Source organism: Pelophylax lessonae (genome assembly GCF_965119305.1).
Source record: "Pelophylax lessonae genome assembly, chromosome: 2".
Lineage (NCBI taxonomy): Eukaryota > Metazoa > Chordata > Amphibia > Anura > Ranidae > Pelophylax > Pelophylax lessonae.
This window is the reverse complement of record NC_138769.1, coordinates 566,970,348-566,989,583: the sequence shown is the minus strand read 5'-3', so window position 1 is coordinate 566,989,583 and position 19,236 is coordinate 566,970,348. Positions and strand designations below refer to the sequence as shown.

Genomic DNA, 19,236 nt, shown 5'->3' with positions numbered 1-19,236 from the left:
ACAGAAGTGTTTCGCTAGATATCCCTTTTTGAGGAGTCTCTCGAAGAAACTGATGGTTCCACTGTCGGACTCGGGTATCCAGGCTGAATAAGGCCACATTTTTACTGGTGGAGGATTCTCCATCCTTTAAAGCAGTGGTCCTCAACCCTGGCCTACAGGGCCCACTAACAGGCCAGATTTTAGGTGTTACCTTGGGGAGATGCAGACTAGAGTACTGCAATCACTGAGCAGCAAATATCACCTGGGATGTATTTCAGTTATCTTGAAAATCTGGCCTGGTAGTGAGCCCTGTAGGCCAGGGTTGAGGACCACTGCTTTAAAGGATCCTGTGGACAAGAGAGCTGAGGCTCTGGTCCGTTACCTTTTCACTATGGCTGGTTAAATGTTGTGGCTTGTGTTTGTGGCCGGTGTTTGCTATCACCCTATTATCTCAGACCTTAACGGAATGGACATAATTTTACGCCAGGATCTGGTAGGGGGTCAACACCCTCCTGAGCTGGTGGATCAGTTGATCCAGGGGCTATAGTACATCTGTGATGCGGCTTTGGATGCGCCCCCCTTGGCTGGCAGGGTATCCGTGGCGGCGGTGATTTTCGCCGCATGATTTGGTTGAAGTACTGGTCTGCTGACCAGGCTTCTAAAAAGGTGCTGACTGATCTGCCTACGTTTTGTAGGTGACCATTTGTTCGGTGCTTCTTTGGAAGAGATCATCAAGGGCCTTTACGGGAGGTAAGAGTACTTCACTTCTGTAGGTGGCTAAGGGCATGGAACTTCGTCGTAAACGTGGTCCTTTTTTTTTTTTTTTTTTTTTTTTTCGCTCATAAGCATCCTTTTTCATTCGTCTGGGTCGCAGGAAAAGGACTCAAGATTCACTCGTAATTTTACGGGAGGCTCAAGGAGACCCTGGAATGGTAGGTCAAGAGGACCCTACTGGTTCCACAGACAGGCCTTCTCCAGCCTAAAGGGGCGCCCTCACCCGCAACATTTGGCTCTGGGCACCCTCAAGGTCCAGATTTCCCCTTTGGCCATTTTTCCAAAAGCTTTTGGTGGCAAAGTCCTTGGTTCACACTTTCGTACAGGGAGCTCGCCATCTGGCTCCTCCAGTGTGATCCCTGGTACCTCCACGGGATCTCAATTTGGTACTGTCTGTACTTCAAGAGCCTCCTTTTGAAAATATTTGTGAACCTCATATGCTCACTCTGTCGCTGAAGGTGGCCTTTTTGGTTGCTATTACTTCTGCGCGTAGGGTGTCAGAGTTGGCTGCGTTCTCCTGTTGGTCACCTTACCTGGTAGTCCACAGGGACAAAGTGGTGTTACGACCCTGTCAGGCTTTTCTTCCTAAGGTTGTCCCGGGGTTTCATTTGAATGAAGACATTGTGTTGCCATCCTTATCTCCTAAGCCAAAACATCCTAAAGAAATTGCTCTACATTCCTTGGATGTAGTCAGGGCTATTCGGGTGTACCTGGCGGCAACTGAGTCGATTCGGAAATCCGATTCCTTGTTAATGGATGTATCTTGTAAGGGGCAGGCGGCATCTGCTGCAACCATTTCCATAAGGATCAGGCAGATGGTGGTGCAGGCCTATTCTATTAAAGATCAGGTTCTTCCTTTCCCTGTCAAGGCGCATTCTACAAGGGCGCAAAGTGCCTCCTGGGCCTTCCGTCATCGGGCGTCAGTGATTCAGGTGTGCAAGGGGGCTGGCTACGTGGTCGTCTGTACACACATTCACAAAGTTTTACAAGGTGAATGTGCTTGCATCTTGGGATGCTGCTTTTGGCTGCAGTTTTTGCAGGCTGTGGTTGCAGAGACTCCCGCCTCTTGAGGATGTATTTTTTTCCTGGTGGTGAGCGCCAGTTCCTGGTTGAGCTCCTGTTTTTACCTGGTTGGCCTTGTTTAGCCTTGTTGGGAATTGGATGTATTGTGGTGTTTTTCTCACCCTTCATGTTTATACTGCTTTGGGACATGTCAAGAGTCTAAAAGACATGGAGCTGTGTACGTCAGTGAACGAAAGAATAGTGTAGTTTTGTCTGACCGTAAAATCCTTTTCTTTGAGCTTCACTGACTAACACAGCACCCGCCCCTCTGTTGGGTTGAGGTATGTATTCTTACAAACTGAAGTCCTATATAGCAGGAAGTGATGGTATACTCCCTGGGACTGCCTCAGGGGCATAGCCAAAATTGTTTCCGCCTAGTCCTATCCTGAAAGAGCAGCATAAGCCCAAGGGTCTAGAAGACATGGCGCTGTGTCGGTTAGTGAACCTCAGAGAAGAGGATTTTACGGGAAGATAAAAATCCAGTTTTTATTTTGTTGCATTTACTTGTACCACCTTTTTAACGATTTGGGATAAACCCAGTTCATTAAGGCTACGTTCACATGTGGGCGTAGCGGATCGCGGGCAGAATCACTGCGATTCTGCCCGCGATCCGGAAATCATTGCAAATCGCCGGATGCTTGTGCATGCCCGTGATTTTTAATCGCACCCCAAACGCTGTGCGATGTTGCCACGATTTCCACCTGCCGAATCGCGGTAACATCGCGCAAACAATCGCGGGACACGACGCACAAAAGAAGCTCTTGTACCTTTTTTGGGCGTCATGCGTCCCACTATTGTTTGCGCGATGTTACCGCGATTCGGCAGGCGGAAATCGCGGCAACATCGCACATCCTCATTTTCAATGATTTCCGGATCGCGGGCGGAATCGCAATGATTCTGCCCACGATCCACTACACCCACATGTGAACGTAGCCTTCAGCTAAAGTGTTTTTTTTTTTTTTTTTCTCTCCCGGCTTTAGTTGCATGTATTGCCTGTAATAAAAGTATGTCCCACAATGCAGGCTGCTATAGTCTGTAGAAATCTCTTCAGTGCTGCCCTCTTCCTGCTGCAGAACTTTTGTAACATGATCTGTGAATGGGAAGAATGCTCCGTAATGGGATTCCTTCTACCATTCCCAGATCGTGTTATAGGCAGTGTAATCGACTAAAGAACTTTTGCAGTGGAGGAGAAATATATTTTAGTGCAGCTGAACCTGGAGACCTGAACCAGTTAGCCCCCGCAGTGCTGGAAACTCAGCAGTGTAGAATCCTGCAGCCTGCATGTTGTGGGACATCATTACACACAAAAATCCCTAAACTGCAGCTTTAAAGCATTAATAAACCCAAAAATTTAATATATTGCAGCTTGCCAATCCTTAGCTGTGGTGAATAAATTGGTTTTCTTTTAGGTTTTTTATCTGTTTTTACCTGGTGTTACTGCCAGTAACATGCCTCCTGTATTAGCGCCTACTCTTTGGATGTAGGAGCAACAGACACCTTTGAACAGCAGCATTGTCAGTCTGGGAAAGGGGTACTAGATGGACTAGCAGATTTAAATACACTAAACTGATTGAAGCCGAATTTCAGCTAACCATTTATAAGCAGTTACAGCAACAGTTTTGTTCCTTGGAATTTGTCAGTGGTAAATGGTTTGTCTCAACCGTCTAAGTGAAATATCTACAGGATAGCTTGGTCTGTTGAAAAGTAACTCACTGGTAGGATTACCAGTTGAAAAGACCCTGAAAAAAAAAAAACGAATGCAGCCATCAAAATTAAGGATTGGTAAACAGCAATGTGTTTGCTTTTGGGTTTAATACTGCTCCAGTCCAGTTAAATTATAAGTCCAGCAACTGGCTTTAGTGAAGAGGAGAGATTGCCAACAAAGGCTTGGTAATGACGTCTCCCATAGGCTTACTATGGGGCATCTGTTGTAAGCTATCCCTCTACGCTGATGATCTATGCTGGGAGCCAATCATGTGACCAGACTGCAGCTCCTTCAGAATAGTTAAAGTGGAGTTCCACCCTAAATTTATACTTGCCTCCATCTTCTCGCTCCGGGTCACCTGAAAAACAAATGGATAATCGCAATTTTTTTTTTTTTTTTTACTTGCTTCGTATAGAAGAAATATATACTTGCCTTACTTCCTCCCCTCGGCAGCCACGGCGATTCGTCACTTCCTGGCTTTGCAATGATTCCTGGGAGCTGAATGTCATCGCTCCCAGGAATCAATGCGCCTGCACCGACGTCGGTTCCGGTGCGCGCGCGTCATTCCCTTCTACACAGCTTTTGGGCATGCCCAGAAGCTGTGGAGGGATGACGCGCACGCACCGGAAGTGACGGGGCCGGTGCAGTGCATCGTAGGACCGAAGAAGACGGAAGAGGACGCAGAAGAGGATCGTGCTGGCTTCAAGCTGCCAACACCTGAGATGGCAGCGCTGGACAATACTTTTTCAAGGTACGTATTTCTCTTAAAAGTTAAGTGCAACCCGGGACAGATCAGAGGCTAGCCATTGTGGAATGTACTAGCCCTGACTGTCCCGGGGGTATTTTTATTAAAAAATTTATTCCCAGGGTGGAACTCCGCTTTAAGTATAGACCCCTTTCCTTTTAAGGTAGTTAGAATAGGCTTCTAATTGGGTGGGAGCAGGTTTAAGTATAGGTAGGATTTGACTGGGCTTCCACTTTAATGTAGTGAAACAGATGAAAACTATTCTGGAGGAGTAGCATAATTCATAGATAATGTAAAAGTAGCCCAATACATAAATACAAGATTGAGGGGGGAAGCATTTTACGGTTTTGAATCTGTTATACAGAGTGCTGAAAAATTAACTTGGAGACTAAATAACAGCAGCACATTTTTAAGTAACGGGTATAAGTAAGAGAACATGGCGAGGAACCAGTCAGAGAAGAATTCCCTTCTAAGTTAATGAACTTTGCTATGGCATCATAACCTGACCCAGTGGTAGCATTAATCCCCATGACCGAGAAGGTTAAACGACTTCACCTGAAAGTCTTTGCCACTGCAAATGCACTTCTTCAAACCTTACTGCAAGGCAGGGACAGCTTTGACATGGCTTAGTTATGACCATGAAGTCATTCAACAAGAAAAAGGTTGCACACTACTTCAGAGGCGTAACTAGAACCTTCAGGGCCCTGATGCAAGTAACCATGAAGGGCCCCCCAGACCCCTGGCCGGGGCCCTTACCTTCAAGCCCAGGGCTCTTCCCACTAATCCTGGGGCTCTTTACACTCGTTGCATGGCCTTTTATTACGGTCCCGCAGCAGGATTCTTTCACAAGTTCTGCAGTGGGCCCCCTTCCTGCAATCTTGTGGGCCCACTTCCTGCAATCTTGGGGCCTCCCCACAGTGGTGCAATGCCAGGGTCCGGTCGCAAGTGTGACCTTTGCGATCCTGGAAGTTCACCCACTGGTTTGCTACCGGGCCCCCTGGAGCATGGGGCCCGGTAGCGATTGCAACCCCTGTAGTTACGCCCCTGCACTACTTGCAAGAGCTTGGGAAGTCATTTATCGAGCCATAGGCCTCATTTACATGGGATTTATTTGCTGCAGCAAGAATTCAATGTAAGCCTCGATTCAAAGCAACTGTATGCAGTTATTGGCAGATGATCACCCCTGGATGCAAGCTGCTTGTGTCCAGGGGCAGGTATCTGTTCCTAGCCACAAATCATTGCTTCATGTGCAGTTATATCCAAACAGCTGTTGTCATTCTGTCATTGCGTTTAGATAGCCTGAGTGGTCACAATTATCTGCATCCACCAGTGAATTCACCTGCAGAAATTATGCCAGATTCTTGCTGTAGCTGTGAGATGAATCATGTGTGAATGAGCCCATATACTGCTAGCCCTAAACTGAGAGAACCTCTCCCTAAACAAACTGAATAGGAGCCCCACTGAGGCAGTTAGTGACCAGTGCATTGTATTACTCAAGAATTTCATCTGCAAAGAGCCTGGGGTATGTTCCAGTGAATGGCAATCAAATCACTAGTTTAGATAAATGAACTGTTACTTGCATTTAAAAAAGGTTGGAATTTCCACAGACATGCAGTAATCTTCTCATACTGACCAGAATTTGTAGTTCACTTTTCACTAACTATTGGAAAACAGAGGCAACTGTCAGGGCTGACCCTGACGAGCAACTTTAAGAATAGTGTGTACAAACACTTTAAAGGTACTTTGTGTAGCCTAAAGCATCAGATTTGACTTCTTCTTCTCTTAAAAGCCATTACAAGAGCCAGCAACAACAGACAAGAGGGGAAAAATGAGTATTGTAGTATTGTGTGTGTGTGTGTGTGTGGCTTGGATTGATTGGACTTGGATTGGATAAATTATATTTTTACAAACTTTTTACATTCCTGTGTGGCTTCCCCCCTCAATTACCACAAGTTTGTACGCTCCAAATGATGCATACCCAAGAATTAGCAAAGTAATGTGTGGGGCCTGCCATCCAATGCAGTCCATGGTTCATCTATCTGTACAATGGGAAGAGCAAACATCCTATAAACTCACATTTTACAACATACGTGAGGCAACTGTTGAGGTTAAGACTCTAGACACTGAGGCTAGCAAGGTACATGATTTGGACAGAAAAGGCAGGTAAATCAAAAGGGAGTGAAGGAGACCATCAATGTAAAAATGTAAAGCTTTCCTAAACATGGGGAGGGGGATTATGAAGACTAACAATGCCTCCCTAACATATTTTAACTAGTTTATTTCAATATCCGTTGTAACTTAAAACAAACTTCAGTGAAGTGCAGGTTTAACAGCTCACACAGTTATTAAAAAAATACTGTACAATCACAATAAGGTCACTGGCTCTCAATAAGACAGATCACTTTGACTTTCCTGGTCTGCCCTCTTGTTCAATAATGGACCAAAGCCAGAGAGTCGGCAAAGGGATGCAGCTAGCATTTTAGGAGGTTGCCAGACATTTCGGCAGCCATCTCTCTACAACTTGACTTTGTAGATATTATCTACAATAAATCTTTTCTTTTTTTTTTTTTTTTCTTTTATATAGGAGTCCAAACATAAAAGAACAGACAGATCTGTCCTGTGTTGTTTACGAAAAGGAGAATCTGGCCAGTCGTGGCCTAGGTTGACAAAGGAGAAAGCAAAGGTATATGATCTCGATCTTCAATATTTTGCTAGCTGCCTCCTACTAAGCATGTGAAATATTTGTTTAATTGAAGATTTATTTAAATATTATTGTTCGTAATTTTAAAAGTATTTAAACGTATTTTCTTTCAGCTCAATTGGCTTTGTGTGGATTTTAACAATTGGAAAGATTGGGAAGATGATTCTGATGAAGATATGTCAAATTTTGACCGCTTTTCAGAGGTAAATATTCAATTTTGCTTGGGGGAGTGTTTTCCTGTAATCTGAAAGTGTTTATGTAAGCTTCGTTCCTTGAAGTAAGATTTGATCTTTTTATTTGTTTTTGACAGATGATGAACAACATGGGAGGAGATGAAGATGTAGACTTACCAGAAGTAGATGGTGCAGATGATGTACGTTTATAAAATACTTTTTAAATTGCATTGTAAAAGTTGGGTGGATAAATTTTCATCAGACCAAATTGTGAGCGTGTCGCGCATGATATAGTATTAAAGCAGGGAAGTAGATTTAAAGAGGGCATATTTCACTTTAAGAATTAAAATGTTCAAAAGCCAGACATTAATTGATCATTATTTTATATTGAGATATTTCAGTCCTGTGCAGAGTTCTAAAATATCCTTCATGTCACTCACTTTGATGTATAGCAAATAGATGGCCTGAGTCATTTTTTTTAATGTATTGTTTATTTTACATGTACATGAAACATAATTGTATTGGAATTTAATAACTGTTTATCTCCTTGTTTATGCTACCCAGCATATAGAGACAGTCACTCTGTCTCTGTACCCCAGCCTTAGAGTTGGTCCTAATTACCTCCAGTTTCATTATCTAATAACTGGAGGTAATTATTTTTAATTTGGTGTAGCCAAAGCACCAGTTTGCTAAAGTAACGGTATGACCTGAATAGGCTTGTGACGGTATCAGATTTTCATGCTGCGATTAATTGATTAAGGTTTTGCCACGGTATACGGTATTATCACGGTATTCTATTATTAAATTTCCACCTCACTTCAATTTCATTGCTGAATTTAGGGGCTTTGGTTCACTTATGCACATTATTATATAGTCAGTCAGTACAGACTCTGTGAACCAGGCCTAAAATAGGTCATCAAGCAGTGTCTGGCCTAACTGGTGATAACTGGTCCTGGCGCTCGGCTCCGATACGATGGCCTGGTCATTAAGAGGGCAAATCCTTGTGGTCAAGAAGTGGTTAAACCTGAAGGAGGTGTTGTTTATAAATTACTTTACTATCGCTTTAGGCCTGGTTCACATGTATGCGGGTTGGCGGTTCACATGTATGCGGGTTGGCGGTTCACATGTATGCGGGTTGGCGGCCCACATTTGCACAGGCATAGCAGCCCATTGATTTGAACGGGCTGCTATGCCTTCATTTTCCGCTGAAAAAAGGTGCATGCAGCATTTTTTTAAAATGCAGTGGCCTTGAAATCCATCCTGCTTTTGCACCATGCGACTAACCTGCAGTTCCTGCTCTGGCAAGCTTTCTGCATTTTTTGTATACGTGGGCACGGCATTTAAAAACAGTTTGTGTGTGCAGCAACGGCAGGTAAGTCGCATGGTGCAAAAGGATGGATTTCATGGCCACTGCATTTTTTTAAATTCTGCATGCACCTTTTTTCAGCTGAAAACGCAGGCATAGCAGCTCAAGCCCATTCACATCAATGGGCTGCTATGCCTGTGCAAATGTGGGCCCCCAACCCGCATACATGTGAACCAGGCCTAAAGCAATAGTAAAGTCATTAATTGGTTAAACCTGCAGGAGGACCGGTGTTTTTATCTATTAATGACTTTACTATTGCTTTAGGCCTGGTTCACATGTATGCGGGTTGGGGGCCCACATTTGCACAGGCATAGCAGCCCATTGATGTGAATGGGCTTGAGCTGCTATGCCTGCGTTTTCAGCTGAAAAAAGGTGCATGCAGAATTTAAAAAAATGCAGTGGCCATGAAATCCATCCTTCTTTTGCACCATGCGACTTACCTGCCGTTGCTGCACACGCAAACTGTTTTTAAATGCCGTGCCCACGTATACAAAAAATGCAGAATGCTTGCCAGAGCAGGAACTGCAGGTTAGTCGCATGGTGCAAAAGCAGGATGGATTTCAAGGCCACTGAATTTTAAAAAAATGCTGCATGCACCTTTTTTCTGCGGAAAATTAGGGCATAGCAGCCTGTTCAAATCAATGGGCTGCTATGCCTGTGCAAATGTGGGCCGCCAACCCGCATACATGTGAACCGCCAACCCGCATACATGTGAACCAGGCCTAAAGCAATAGTAAAGTCATTAATAGATAAAAACACCGGTCCTCCTGCAGGTTTAACCACTTCTGGATCGCAAGGATTTGCCCCTTTAAAGACCAGGCCATCGGATCAGAGCGCCAGGACCAGTCCTCACCAGGTAGGCCAGACACTGCTTGATGGCTATATAATAATGTAATGTGGGCTGCTATGCGTGTGTGTGTGTATATATATATATATATATATATGAGCTGCACGATTCTGGCCAAAATGAGAATCACGATTTTTTAGCTTGGAATAAAGATCACGATTCTCTGTGTAACAAAAAAAAAAAAAAAAATTGGGATAACTTTACTGTTACGTTTTTTTTTTTTTATTCATTAAAGTCTAATAATTGCGTTTGAAAGACTGCTGCGCAAATACAGTGTGACATAAAATATTACAACAATCGCCATTTTTTTTCTGTAGGGTCTCTGCTAAAAAAATATATAAAATGTTTGGGGGTTCTAAGTACTTTTCTAGCAAAAAAAGAACTGATTTTAACTTGCAAGCAACAGTGTCAGAAAAAGGTCCAGTCTTTAAGAGGTTAAACTTCCTTTCTCCCTGGCAGAGGGAAGGAGAAGATACAATGTAAACATTTTTGTTTATAGTTACTGGGAGAGCTGTGTGAGTGAATGAGTCATCCAGCTCACTGAAATGTATCAATTCACAAGTCAGACCCAGGAGCAGATAAACTCGGTATTTTAAAAATGCCACAATAACAATACCGTGGCTATGCAATACCGCGATATATCGAATTACCGAAAACCGGCATATGTCTAGACCTGAATCTTTCGCACGTTTTTGGTAAAGCTACTGAGACTGGCAGCAATTCTTTTAACAAAAAAAAAAAAAGTCCATACCGCCAGAAAATGGTGCAAAAGCTTTAAATTTATCACTTTCCCCTCTTAAGCTACTAAAGACTTTATCAATTCTAAATCCATTAATCCCTATGCTAACAAGGGTCACTTTATTGCTGTCGCGCACCGTAAGAGCTCAAAGGCCAAATATAAGGCGGGTATGATTTACAGATTAAAAACTAAACCGGCTTTTTTTTTTCTCCCTCCCTCAGGATTCACCAGACAGTGATGATGAAAGTAAGTAATTGAATATTTTGTATGTATCTGTGTCTAACAGAATTATTTACAAACATCAGTTAGTATTTGGCTTGTAAGAGATACTCCAGTAAAGAAAAATCTTTCCAAGTATTATTAGGCACACTCTACCTATAAAATATATACAATTGTGTGAAAAGGCACACACCCTATGGAAATTGTTTGCAGGCAAACTTTTTTTTTTCCCGAAAGTGCCTAACTATAAATGATATACTTGAACAAATGACACATAAAATTATCTGGTTTATCGCCTCTAAACAAAAATGCGGATTTGTCTTATGAAGTTTTGAATCCAGATTGGGTGCCAGTGATTAGAATCTGAGTTTATGTAGGTGGAACTTGTCTTATTTAAATCTCAGAGGTCTAGGGGTCTAGTTTTTCTCCTTGCTATTGACGTTTTTTTTTCATCTCAAGATAAAAAGTGCTCTCTAAGCCCCTCAGACATTTGTGGGAGTCTGAGTCAGCCTGGCAAGAGATATAAAGTGACTTTAAACTATCTTTCTGTTTTTTTTTTTTTTTTAAATTAGTTGCCTGCTTTGTACAATGATTTTGCACAGAGCAGCCCCAATACTCATTTTCCAGGGGTCCCCCACTGGCGCTCCAGGCCCCTCCCAATTATTTTATTTATTTATTTATTTTTTTTAACAGAAGTGTTTTTATTTAACAAGACATACAAGAAACAAAAAAAGGAGAAAGGGCACAGAATATTGGCATTAAAAGTACAAGCAATGCACAATCTTACGCTAATCAAGGTCAATTATGTGAAACCAGTCGATAGTAATAATGACATTGTGGCGACATTTCATCATCGTAGTGGGGGGGCAATCCTAGGCAGGTAGAGCGTATAAAAGGATAAGGGTTGTAGGCAACACCAGGGGTACAGGTTAGACAATAGGGCCATCGGACCTGTCAAGGAGTGATATATTGCACATGTGGGGCCATACAACAGGTATAGTGTATGCCAACTGGCATGTAGTAGAATAGGTTTGCTAAATTGGGTGAGAAGAGGAAAAAGGAGGGGGGGGGAGAGGGGGAGGGAGGCGGAAGGGTCATTAGAGGTACAGCAGGAATTATAAGTGGAGAGGTCTGTTTATCCAGGGCTCCCAGATTTTCTCAAATTTTTTGGGGCATTTTCTGCTCATATATGTGAGCTTGTAGAGGTGTAGGACCAAGTCAATCAACGATCTCCATTGCGAGAGGCTTTGCGGGGGGGGGGGGGTCAGCCTTTTTCCACTGAGGATGGCCATCCTAGCATAGAAGGCAGAGTAAAATATGAGTAGTTTGGTATGTTTACTTGTGGCTATAGCCTTGTCAATACCTGAAAGGTAGTACCTTAGGATCCATCTATTTTTGTTATGGAGGTTAGTTCTTCTACCACTGACTTCCAGAAGTTCTGGATCAGTGTACACAACCACACCACATGTATGAAAGAGCCCAGATAAATTTGGTACTTGGTACACCTATCCGATCTAGCAGGGTATATTCGTGCAAGTTTTTGTGGGGTGTAGTAAACTATGGAGAAACCGGAGTTGGGTGTAGTGGTCCCTAGCAGATAGAACTAGTGGGATGTATTTCTGTAGCCCCTCATCCCATTCCTCCGATGTCAGAGAAGGGAGGTCCTCTTGCCAGGCATTGAACAGATGGGTTAAGCTGTTGGGACTAGAGGTTTGATATCCTGAGATAGAGGGAAGAGTAATCTGTCTGTGTTTTTAGAGATAAGAAAGCGTTCGACTGTATGTGTGGTTAACTTAACCGGGGTGAAGAATTGTGCCTGTGTCATATGGCGAAGCTGTAGGAAGCGAAAGAACATAGAGGGGGGGGGGGGAGGTCAAAAGCAGCCCAAAGATTGTCGAATTACAGCAATTGTCCCTCCGACATGTGTTCTACCTTTTTAATTCCATACCTGGCCCAAAGGGCTGGATCAGGTATGGAGTGGAAGTGTGGTAGCCGGGGACTCCCCCACAACGGAGTGTGGGGAGAGATCTCCCCGGTCAGGAGACCGTCTGACACCTGTCTCCAAACCATAACAGTTGTGCGCATAGGGGGTCGTCATTTGGGTATGAGCTTTCGGGCCTCTAAAAACTAAGTTGCTTAATGCCGAGTAAGAGCCTAATATAGCTGTGTCCAGGTTGACTGTGGGGCTGGAGCGTATCTGTGCAAACCACCATCTCACCGACACCAAGACCACCGCCCATTAATACTGCCTGAAGGATATCAATGCCAAACCCCCTTGAGACAGAGGTAATTGGAGAGTAGCTTTTGCAATTCTTGGTACAGAGCCTGACCAAATAAAATTGGACACTACTTGGTCCAAAAAAGTGCACTATACGTTCAACATAGAGGAGACAGGTGAAGAGCATAAAATGTTATGAAAATATAGTGTTTTCATAACATTTTATGCTATTCACCTGTCTCCTCTGTTGAACGCATAGTGCACCTTTTTGATTTTTATGACATTTTGTTTTCCATCGGTCACTTTTTGCACAGCACAGATATATTTTAACAATTCTTTGCACACTGTGGTAGCGCTGACATACCAACAACACTTGCACTTTATTATTCACATACTACCTCAGAGGTAGGTTGGCAGCTTACACCACATTTTTACATTTTTTCTATTTGATACTATACACTCCATAGCGCTGGTAGTCTCACACCCCCCGTACTACTTGGTCCAGTTTGGAGAAGAAAGAGGGAATAGGGATGGGTGTGTTGCGAAAAATGTAAAGTAACTTGGGGAGGAAGGTCATTTTTTTTAAATTGATTTTACCTACAGGGGAGAGTGGGAGTGTTTTCCTGGCCTGACATTTGAGTGTAAGTTGGTGCAGCACTGGGTACAAATTATCTATCAGGTAGGAGCTCCCCCCGAACATCAATTCCCAAATATCTAAATTTCGGGACCCAGGTTAGCGGGCACTGAGGTGGGGAAGGTGGCGGCGTTGGTGACAGCGAGAAAAGTAGCGACTTGCTCCAATTAATCCTAACCCCGGAAAATCTGGCGCACCGGTCTATAATCTCAAGGGCTGCCCGGAGGGAGTCAGAGGCGTCGGGGAGATAAAAAAAAAAAAAAGTAGGGTATCGTCAGCGTAGAGGGTAACTTTTTCTACTAAAGGACCTACGGGAAGCCCCGCTATCGTGGGTAGTGACCGAATAAGGATCGCCAGTGGTTCTAAGGCCAGTGCAAATAGACTCGCAAAGCGGGCAGCCCTGTCTGGTTCCCCTCTCCAGGGCAAAGGGTGGGGAGAGTATACCATTGGTCCTCACCCTGGCCGTGGGGTTGTGGTACAGCAGCTGGATCCATGATATGCACTTGGAACTCATGCCAAAGCGCCTGAGCACCTGCCAGAGGAAACCCCACTCCAGAGTCAAAGGCCTTCTTCGCATCAAGAGAGGCCACCATTCCCGGAGAATCAGTACTCCGAATTTGGGCCAAATTGGTGAAGAGACGGATATTGATGTCTGTGCCTACAGGCATAAACCCAATTTGATCGCTATGGACCAAGGTTAGGATCACTTAATTCAGACGATTGGCTAGCAGCTTGGCGAAAATTTTCGCATCGACATTAAGTAGAGAATTTGGCCTGTAAGAGCCACATAGCTCAGGATCCTTACCGGGCTTAGGCACAACCACAATCGCCACCTCTGGCATGAATTGCAGAAGGGATCCCAGCTCAGCCACCTCGTTTATCAATCTATGGAAGTGGGATATTAGTACATCCTCGTTGGTCTTAAAGGATTCAGACGGTAGTCTGTCTGGGCCAGGAGTTTTACCCGTCTGGAGAGAACCGGTCAGTCTGGACCTCTTTTATTGTGAAGGTGGCGTCCAACCGTTGCGCTGCCCCAGGGGACAGCATGGGGAAGTCCACTAGTGAGAGGAAGGATAGGTCTGTGGGGGTGTTGTCCACTCTAGAGGAGTAGAGCCTCTCATAAAACATAGAAAACTGGGCGTTTATCTGGGCAGGGTCTGAGCAGAGAGAGCCTCTCTCGTCTCTTAACTATGTGGGCAGTCGTGGAACATTCTCTAGACAGCCAGGCCAATAATCTACCTGCTCTCTCACTCTGCTTGAAAATCCTCAGGGATTTGGCTGTGCGAAGCTATTTCTTTATATGTAGCTGTCAAGTTTATTATAGATCTCCCTGTCCCCAGTGGCTGCATAGATTCAAGCCTCAGAGCTCTAGACTCCAGACCCTCCAGCTCTAGGGTAGACTCCTGCAGGTTCGCCCTATGGCTGTTTGGTATTGGCCCCTGGCATAGACTTTAAAAACATCCCAGGTCATGCCTGGGGCTGCAGTGTCCTGATTATGTGCCCAAAAATCCATGAGTTCTGCCGCCACCCTCTCATCCACTACCCAAAACCGAGACAGCCTCCAGAGGCAAGGGCCAGAGACCAAATCGGTCCCAAGCTTGGGGAGCAACGGAGCGTGGTCCAATATGCTCCTAGGGAGGATAGAGACTTCCAGGGTGATCACTAGGAGGGGGTTACTTACGAATATAAGGTCAATGCGGGAAAGAGTGGCAGGTGAATTTTCTCCTGCGGGTGTTTCCAACTCCAAACATCCCACAGTCCATAAACCTCTGCCCATCAGGATAGGGGGGAGTCCATAGCTGAGTCAAGTCCCAATTTGTCCACATAGGGAACAGGGGGCATATTAAAGTCTCCCGCCACCAACACATTGGCTTGTATGGTACTTAGCCAACAATGGCGTTAGTTTTAGTAGTAGTGACAATTGGCCCAGCAAATACCACTTCCATTTTATCACACAGAGCATGCATAATAACATCTTTTCCCCCTCAGGGTCTAGGTGGAGATTCAGAAGAACAAACGGGAGAGATTTGTGTACCAGGATACTCCCCTCGAGTAGGAGGAGTAGGTAGAGTGATAGTGGGAGCCCACCCAGGGTTTCTTAAGAGCTAGGATTCTACTACCCGTGAGATGCGTTTCTTGGAGAATACAAATGTGGGGGTGGAATTTTTTCAAGTATTCAAACATAAGGAACCTCTTAAATTTGGAGTTTAGGCCCCTCGCATTCCAAGAAATAATGGTTAGGGGGGGCCATATCTGCAATTAAGGGAATTTATTGAAGGACTGGATCACCACCCAGCATCTAGGGAGGGCATCACATGGGCCCAGAAACTTCCACATAAGAGATGACTAAAATAAGCAAGTTAGGACTGCTCTCACCACGCAGCAGCAACCCATTGGTCCAGATGTGCCTTAAGCAGACAATAGATTAAAAAAAAAACATTAAAAAAAAAAGTAGAAAACATGAAAAATGCAAAACAACCCCTCCCACCCCCCAAACATGGATGTGCTTTATATACCAAAACCAGGATGGCAACTGCCAGTTGGAGGCGAGAACAATGGCACCCCAAAGGGTGTTGTGGACCCAAAGTTCTAGAGTTCAGTTCCATATGTAGATCGCCGTAGGTGAATATTAAAAATAGGATTAACTGCCCCTGCAGAATTACAAATCGCCCGGATGACTCCGGGGGCACAGTGCTTAAATGCTGTTGCAACATAATGGAAAGAACAAGGGAGGGGGAAACCTGGGAAGAGAGGTTAAGGATCCATATTGAAGCATCCAGTCATTAGTAACCATTTGAAAAAAAACCTCAAGGGGTTATATATAAGGCCATGTCGGCTCAGATTCTGGGGTTTTAACCCCTCCAAAATGTGGACCAGTCTGCAACAATATTGAGATGATCGGTTCATGGTGGGACATGAACAGTGGGAGCTGGTATAAGGACAGGTATACTGTAATAGGGTGAACTGTTAGGCTCCAGGGAGGATTTCCAGTCACTGTGAGGCATCTTCTGGCAAGGTAAAAAAGCGAATAGTTTCACCATCCTGGACTCGGAGTCTGGCTGGAAATAACATGCTGTACTTTATCTTCCTGTTCCTGAGGTCAAGTTTGACATGCTCAAAGGAGCGTCTAAGCTGTTGGGTGTCCACAGAGTAGTCTGGGAAGAGCATGACTTTGGTGGCTTGATTTCTCAGCATATCCAGCTTTCTGGCCTCTCTCAGCACCAGGTCCCTGTCTCTGAAATTAAGAAGGCGGAAAATAAAGGTGTGTGTGGTGGGGGGCCTCGGTTTGCTGGCATTCTGTGAGCCCTCTCCACCACAAAAATGGAGAGAATTGTGCCTGTGGAAGCAGGGAGCGCAAGAGGCGCTCTGTAAAGGTCGTCGGGTCTTGTCCCTCTACTCCCTCAGGGAGGCCTACCACCCGGAGGTTGTTCCTCCTGTTTCTATTCTCTGCGTCCTCAGCCCTTGATTCCAATGCCTTAACCTTAGTCTTAAGGGTATGTAGAGTGGCTATGTGGTCATGTATAATGTCTTTCGACTCCCCCACCCGGCGCTCCACCTCAGACATGCGGGTGCGGAACTTGTCCATATCCCTCCTAAGTAGGCCAATATAGCTGAAGGGAGTCTATCTTGCCCATAAGGGTGGTTTGACAAGTGGTGATAGCCTGCATGAGTGCAGCGAAGTTGTCTCTCTCCCGCTGTGTGGGATCCACTGCTTCCGTCTGGGACGCCATATTGGAGAGTGTGGCGGGAAGAACTCTGTGCGCGGTGGAGGAGAAGGAATTGCCGGTCTTGCGGGAGTGTGAGGAGCGAGTGGTGCGGCTCATCATAACCGCCCACTCACCCCTGAGCAGCGGAGACGAGAGGGCAGGCCGGAGACTGCAGGGATCGGGTAACAGACGGCGGTCAGGGCGGAGCTCTCCTTAGCTGCCGCTCCGGTGGCCATCATGGACACACCCCCCTCTTTGGCGAGTCCCTTCATGGTAGTGCCCTCCTGCATGCTCGCTTTAAAGCTGCCCTGTCTGCGTCTATTAACACAGATTGGGCAACTTGGCCCTGCTCCCTCAGCACAGCATTTGATTGGCAGAAGCCATTGGCTGCTATTAATCTACCCAATGAGGAAGAAGACAGCGACGAGGGCTTCTGTTCTCGAGCACATCACCGGATCAGAATCGGTTAGGCATAGGGGAGGGCTGGGGAGATCCTGCAGCACAGGCAGTTTTATTTAATACACACAATGCATTAAGGTAAAGAAACTTTGGAACCACTTTAAAGATGCAAATTATTTTAAATGATTTCACAGTAAGAAAATCTAAATATGCAAGTGATTTAGAATTCAAAAGACTGCTAATGAGTCCTGGACTCGCTAGGCCAGAAAATTCAGCCCAAGTGCTAACTGATGTTATATGAAGTTTCAAAGCTTTAATTGACAAGATCTGCAGGTGCCACTTAATAGTTGGTGTCAAAATGTATGTATCTAGAAGGGCAGGGCATGCACCCATTTAACCTGAATAGATGTGCCAGAAAGAGCCTTTGCTTTCCAAAAAGATTAGAGTAAGACTCAAATTTGCCATGGAACATATAGGTGAAGACCAGATCTTGTGGAACAATGTGCTGTGGACTGATGAGTCAGAGATAGTTGTTTGACCACAGTAATTGAAGACCTGTTTGGCACAAGCCAAAGACGGCATTTCATGAAAAGAACCTTGCACCAACTGTGAAGCATGGTGGTTTAAATGTTATGGTTTAGGGTTGTTTTGCTTCTCCAGAGCCTGGGCAGATATGGTCATTGAGCTTATTAATTCTGCATCATATCAAGTGTGCTTGATCAGAATGTGAGGTAATCTTGTCGAGTAGTTGCACACAAAATGGATCTATCGACTAGATAATGATAATTTTGGTGATGTGCACTAGCAATTCCACTAAGGAATGACTCAAAAAAATAAGAAATAAAGGGGTACTAACTGGCTTGGTCAAAGCACTGGTGGTTTGAATCCAGTTGAAGGGTGGGGATTGAAATATTTCATGCTGAGGGGACCCACAAACATGTAGCTGAAGGTAATTTGCACAGTGTCGATATAAGACTAGCAGGAAATTGTGCAAAGGTGAAGTTAAAAAAAAAATTTGCTCAAGGGGCAATGCTGGCTTCTGAGGTCATAGTTTAGTTTTTACTTTTTTCTACAGTACGCATTTAAACAAATTATAAGGCAAATTTTCTTTGTTTTGCCTTTTTCTGTAGGCCCTGTTTGAGGGAAGATCTAATGTTTGCCTGTACAAATAAGGCAATTTCTATAGGGTCTACATACTTTCATAGGGGCTGTAAATTATTTCTGTGTAGAATCTTTTTCTCATAGTGTAATTTGTACTCTACCTGCATTAACCTGAAATGTGACCACATTTTCTAAATCTTCAAGTTTTCTCTGTGACTGTATTATCTTGCATTTGATTATAATTTTGAGATGTATATTGTGTTTTGTCTAATGTATTCTTTTTCTTTTATAGAAATGCCTGACCTCGAATAAAGAGACATCCTGTGCTTTTGGGAAAGGGGTGGGAGAATGGGAGGAAAGAATATTTCGAAACACTCTGCAACAGTTGCCGATACCCAAGTTGTAAATAAAGTTACTGAGTACTTCCAGTCAGCCTTGTTTGTCTATCACCGAATGGCGCTTATCAGGGTTAGAGATTATGATTGTACAGGACATCCTTCAATCTTTTCCTGCTACAGAGCTGCTATGTAAAATCATCCTAACCACCGTGCATGTGTTTGTGGAGTAAATGTTCTAGGACTGACACACATCTTTTTGAAATAGTTTTTTAACAATGAAATTGTTTTGCACAGCAATTTGAATATATTATGACCTTACAAAAAGGGCACTCACAACATGCTTTTAGGTACCAAGGAATCTTCTGAAACTTGTATGTTTTAGGAACATGGTCATTCCCAGTTCCCTTCCATTTTTTTTTTGGATGAAAAAGCTGTGATTTTGACTAGATGTGATGGAAGCTTTACTAGAATTGATAAAATGGTAGAAAATTACCTAGTAAATCCAAATACTGTTTTTCCAAAACATATA

At 44.2% G+C, this 19,236-nt stretch overlaps 1 protein-coding gene across 1 annotated transcript in view; it reads left to right on the top strand.

Moving 5' to 3' along the window:
* PTGES3 (prostaglandin E synthase 3) overlaps positions 1-19,031 on the top strand; it is a 76,008-nt gene extending 56,977 nt beyond the window's left edge. The window contains exons 4-8 of the mRNA XM_082247303.1: positions 6,850-6,948; positions 7,080-7,169; positions 7,277-7,339; positions 10,313-10,337; positions 18,662-19,031. Coding sequence (XP_082103429.1) covers positions 6,850-6,948; positions 7,080-7,169; positions 7,277-7,339; positions 10,313-10,337; positions 18,662-18,681 — 297 coding nt within the window. The 3' untranslated portion in view covers positions 18,682-19,031. The remainder of the gene's footprint in view (positions 1-6,849; positions 6,949-7,079; positions 7,170-7,276; positions 7,340-10,312; positions 10,338-18,661) is intronic.
* Positions 19,032-19,236: the final 205 nt, after the last annotated feature.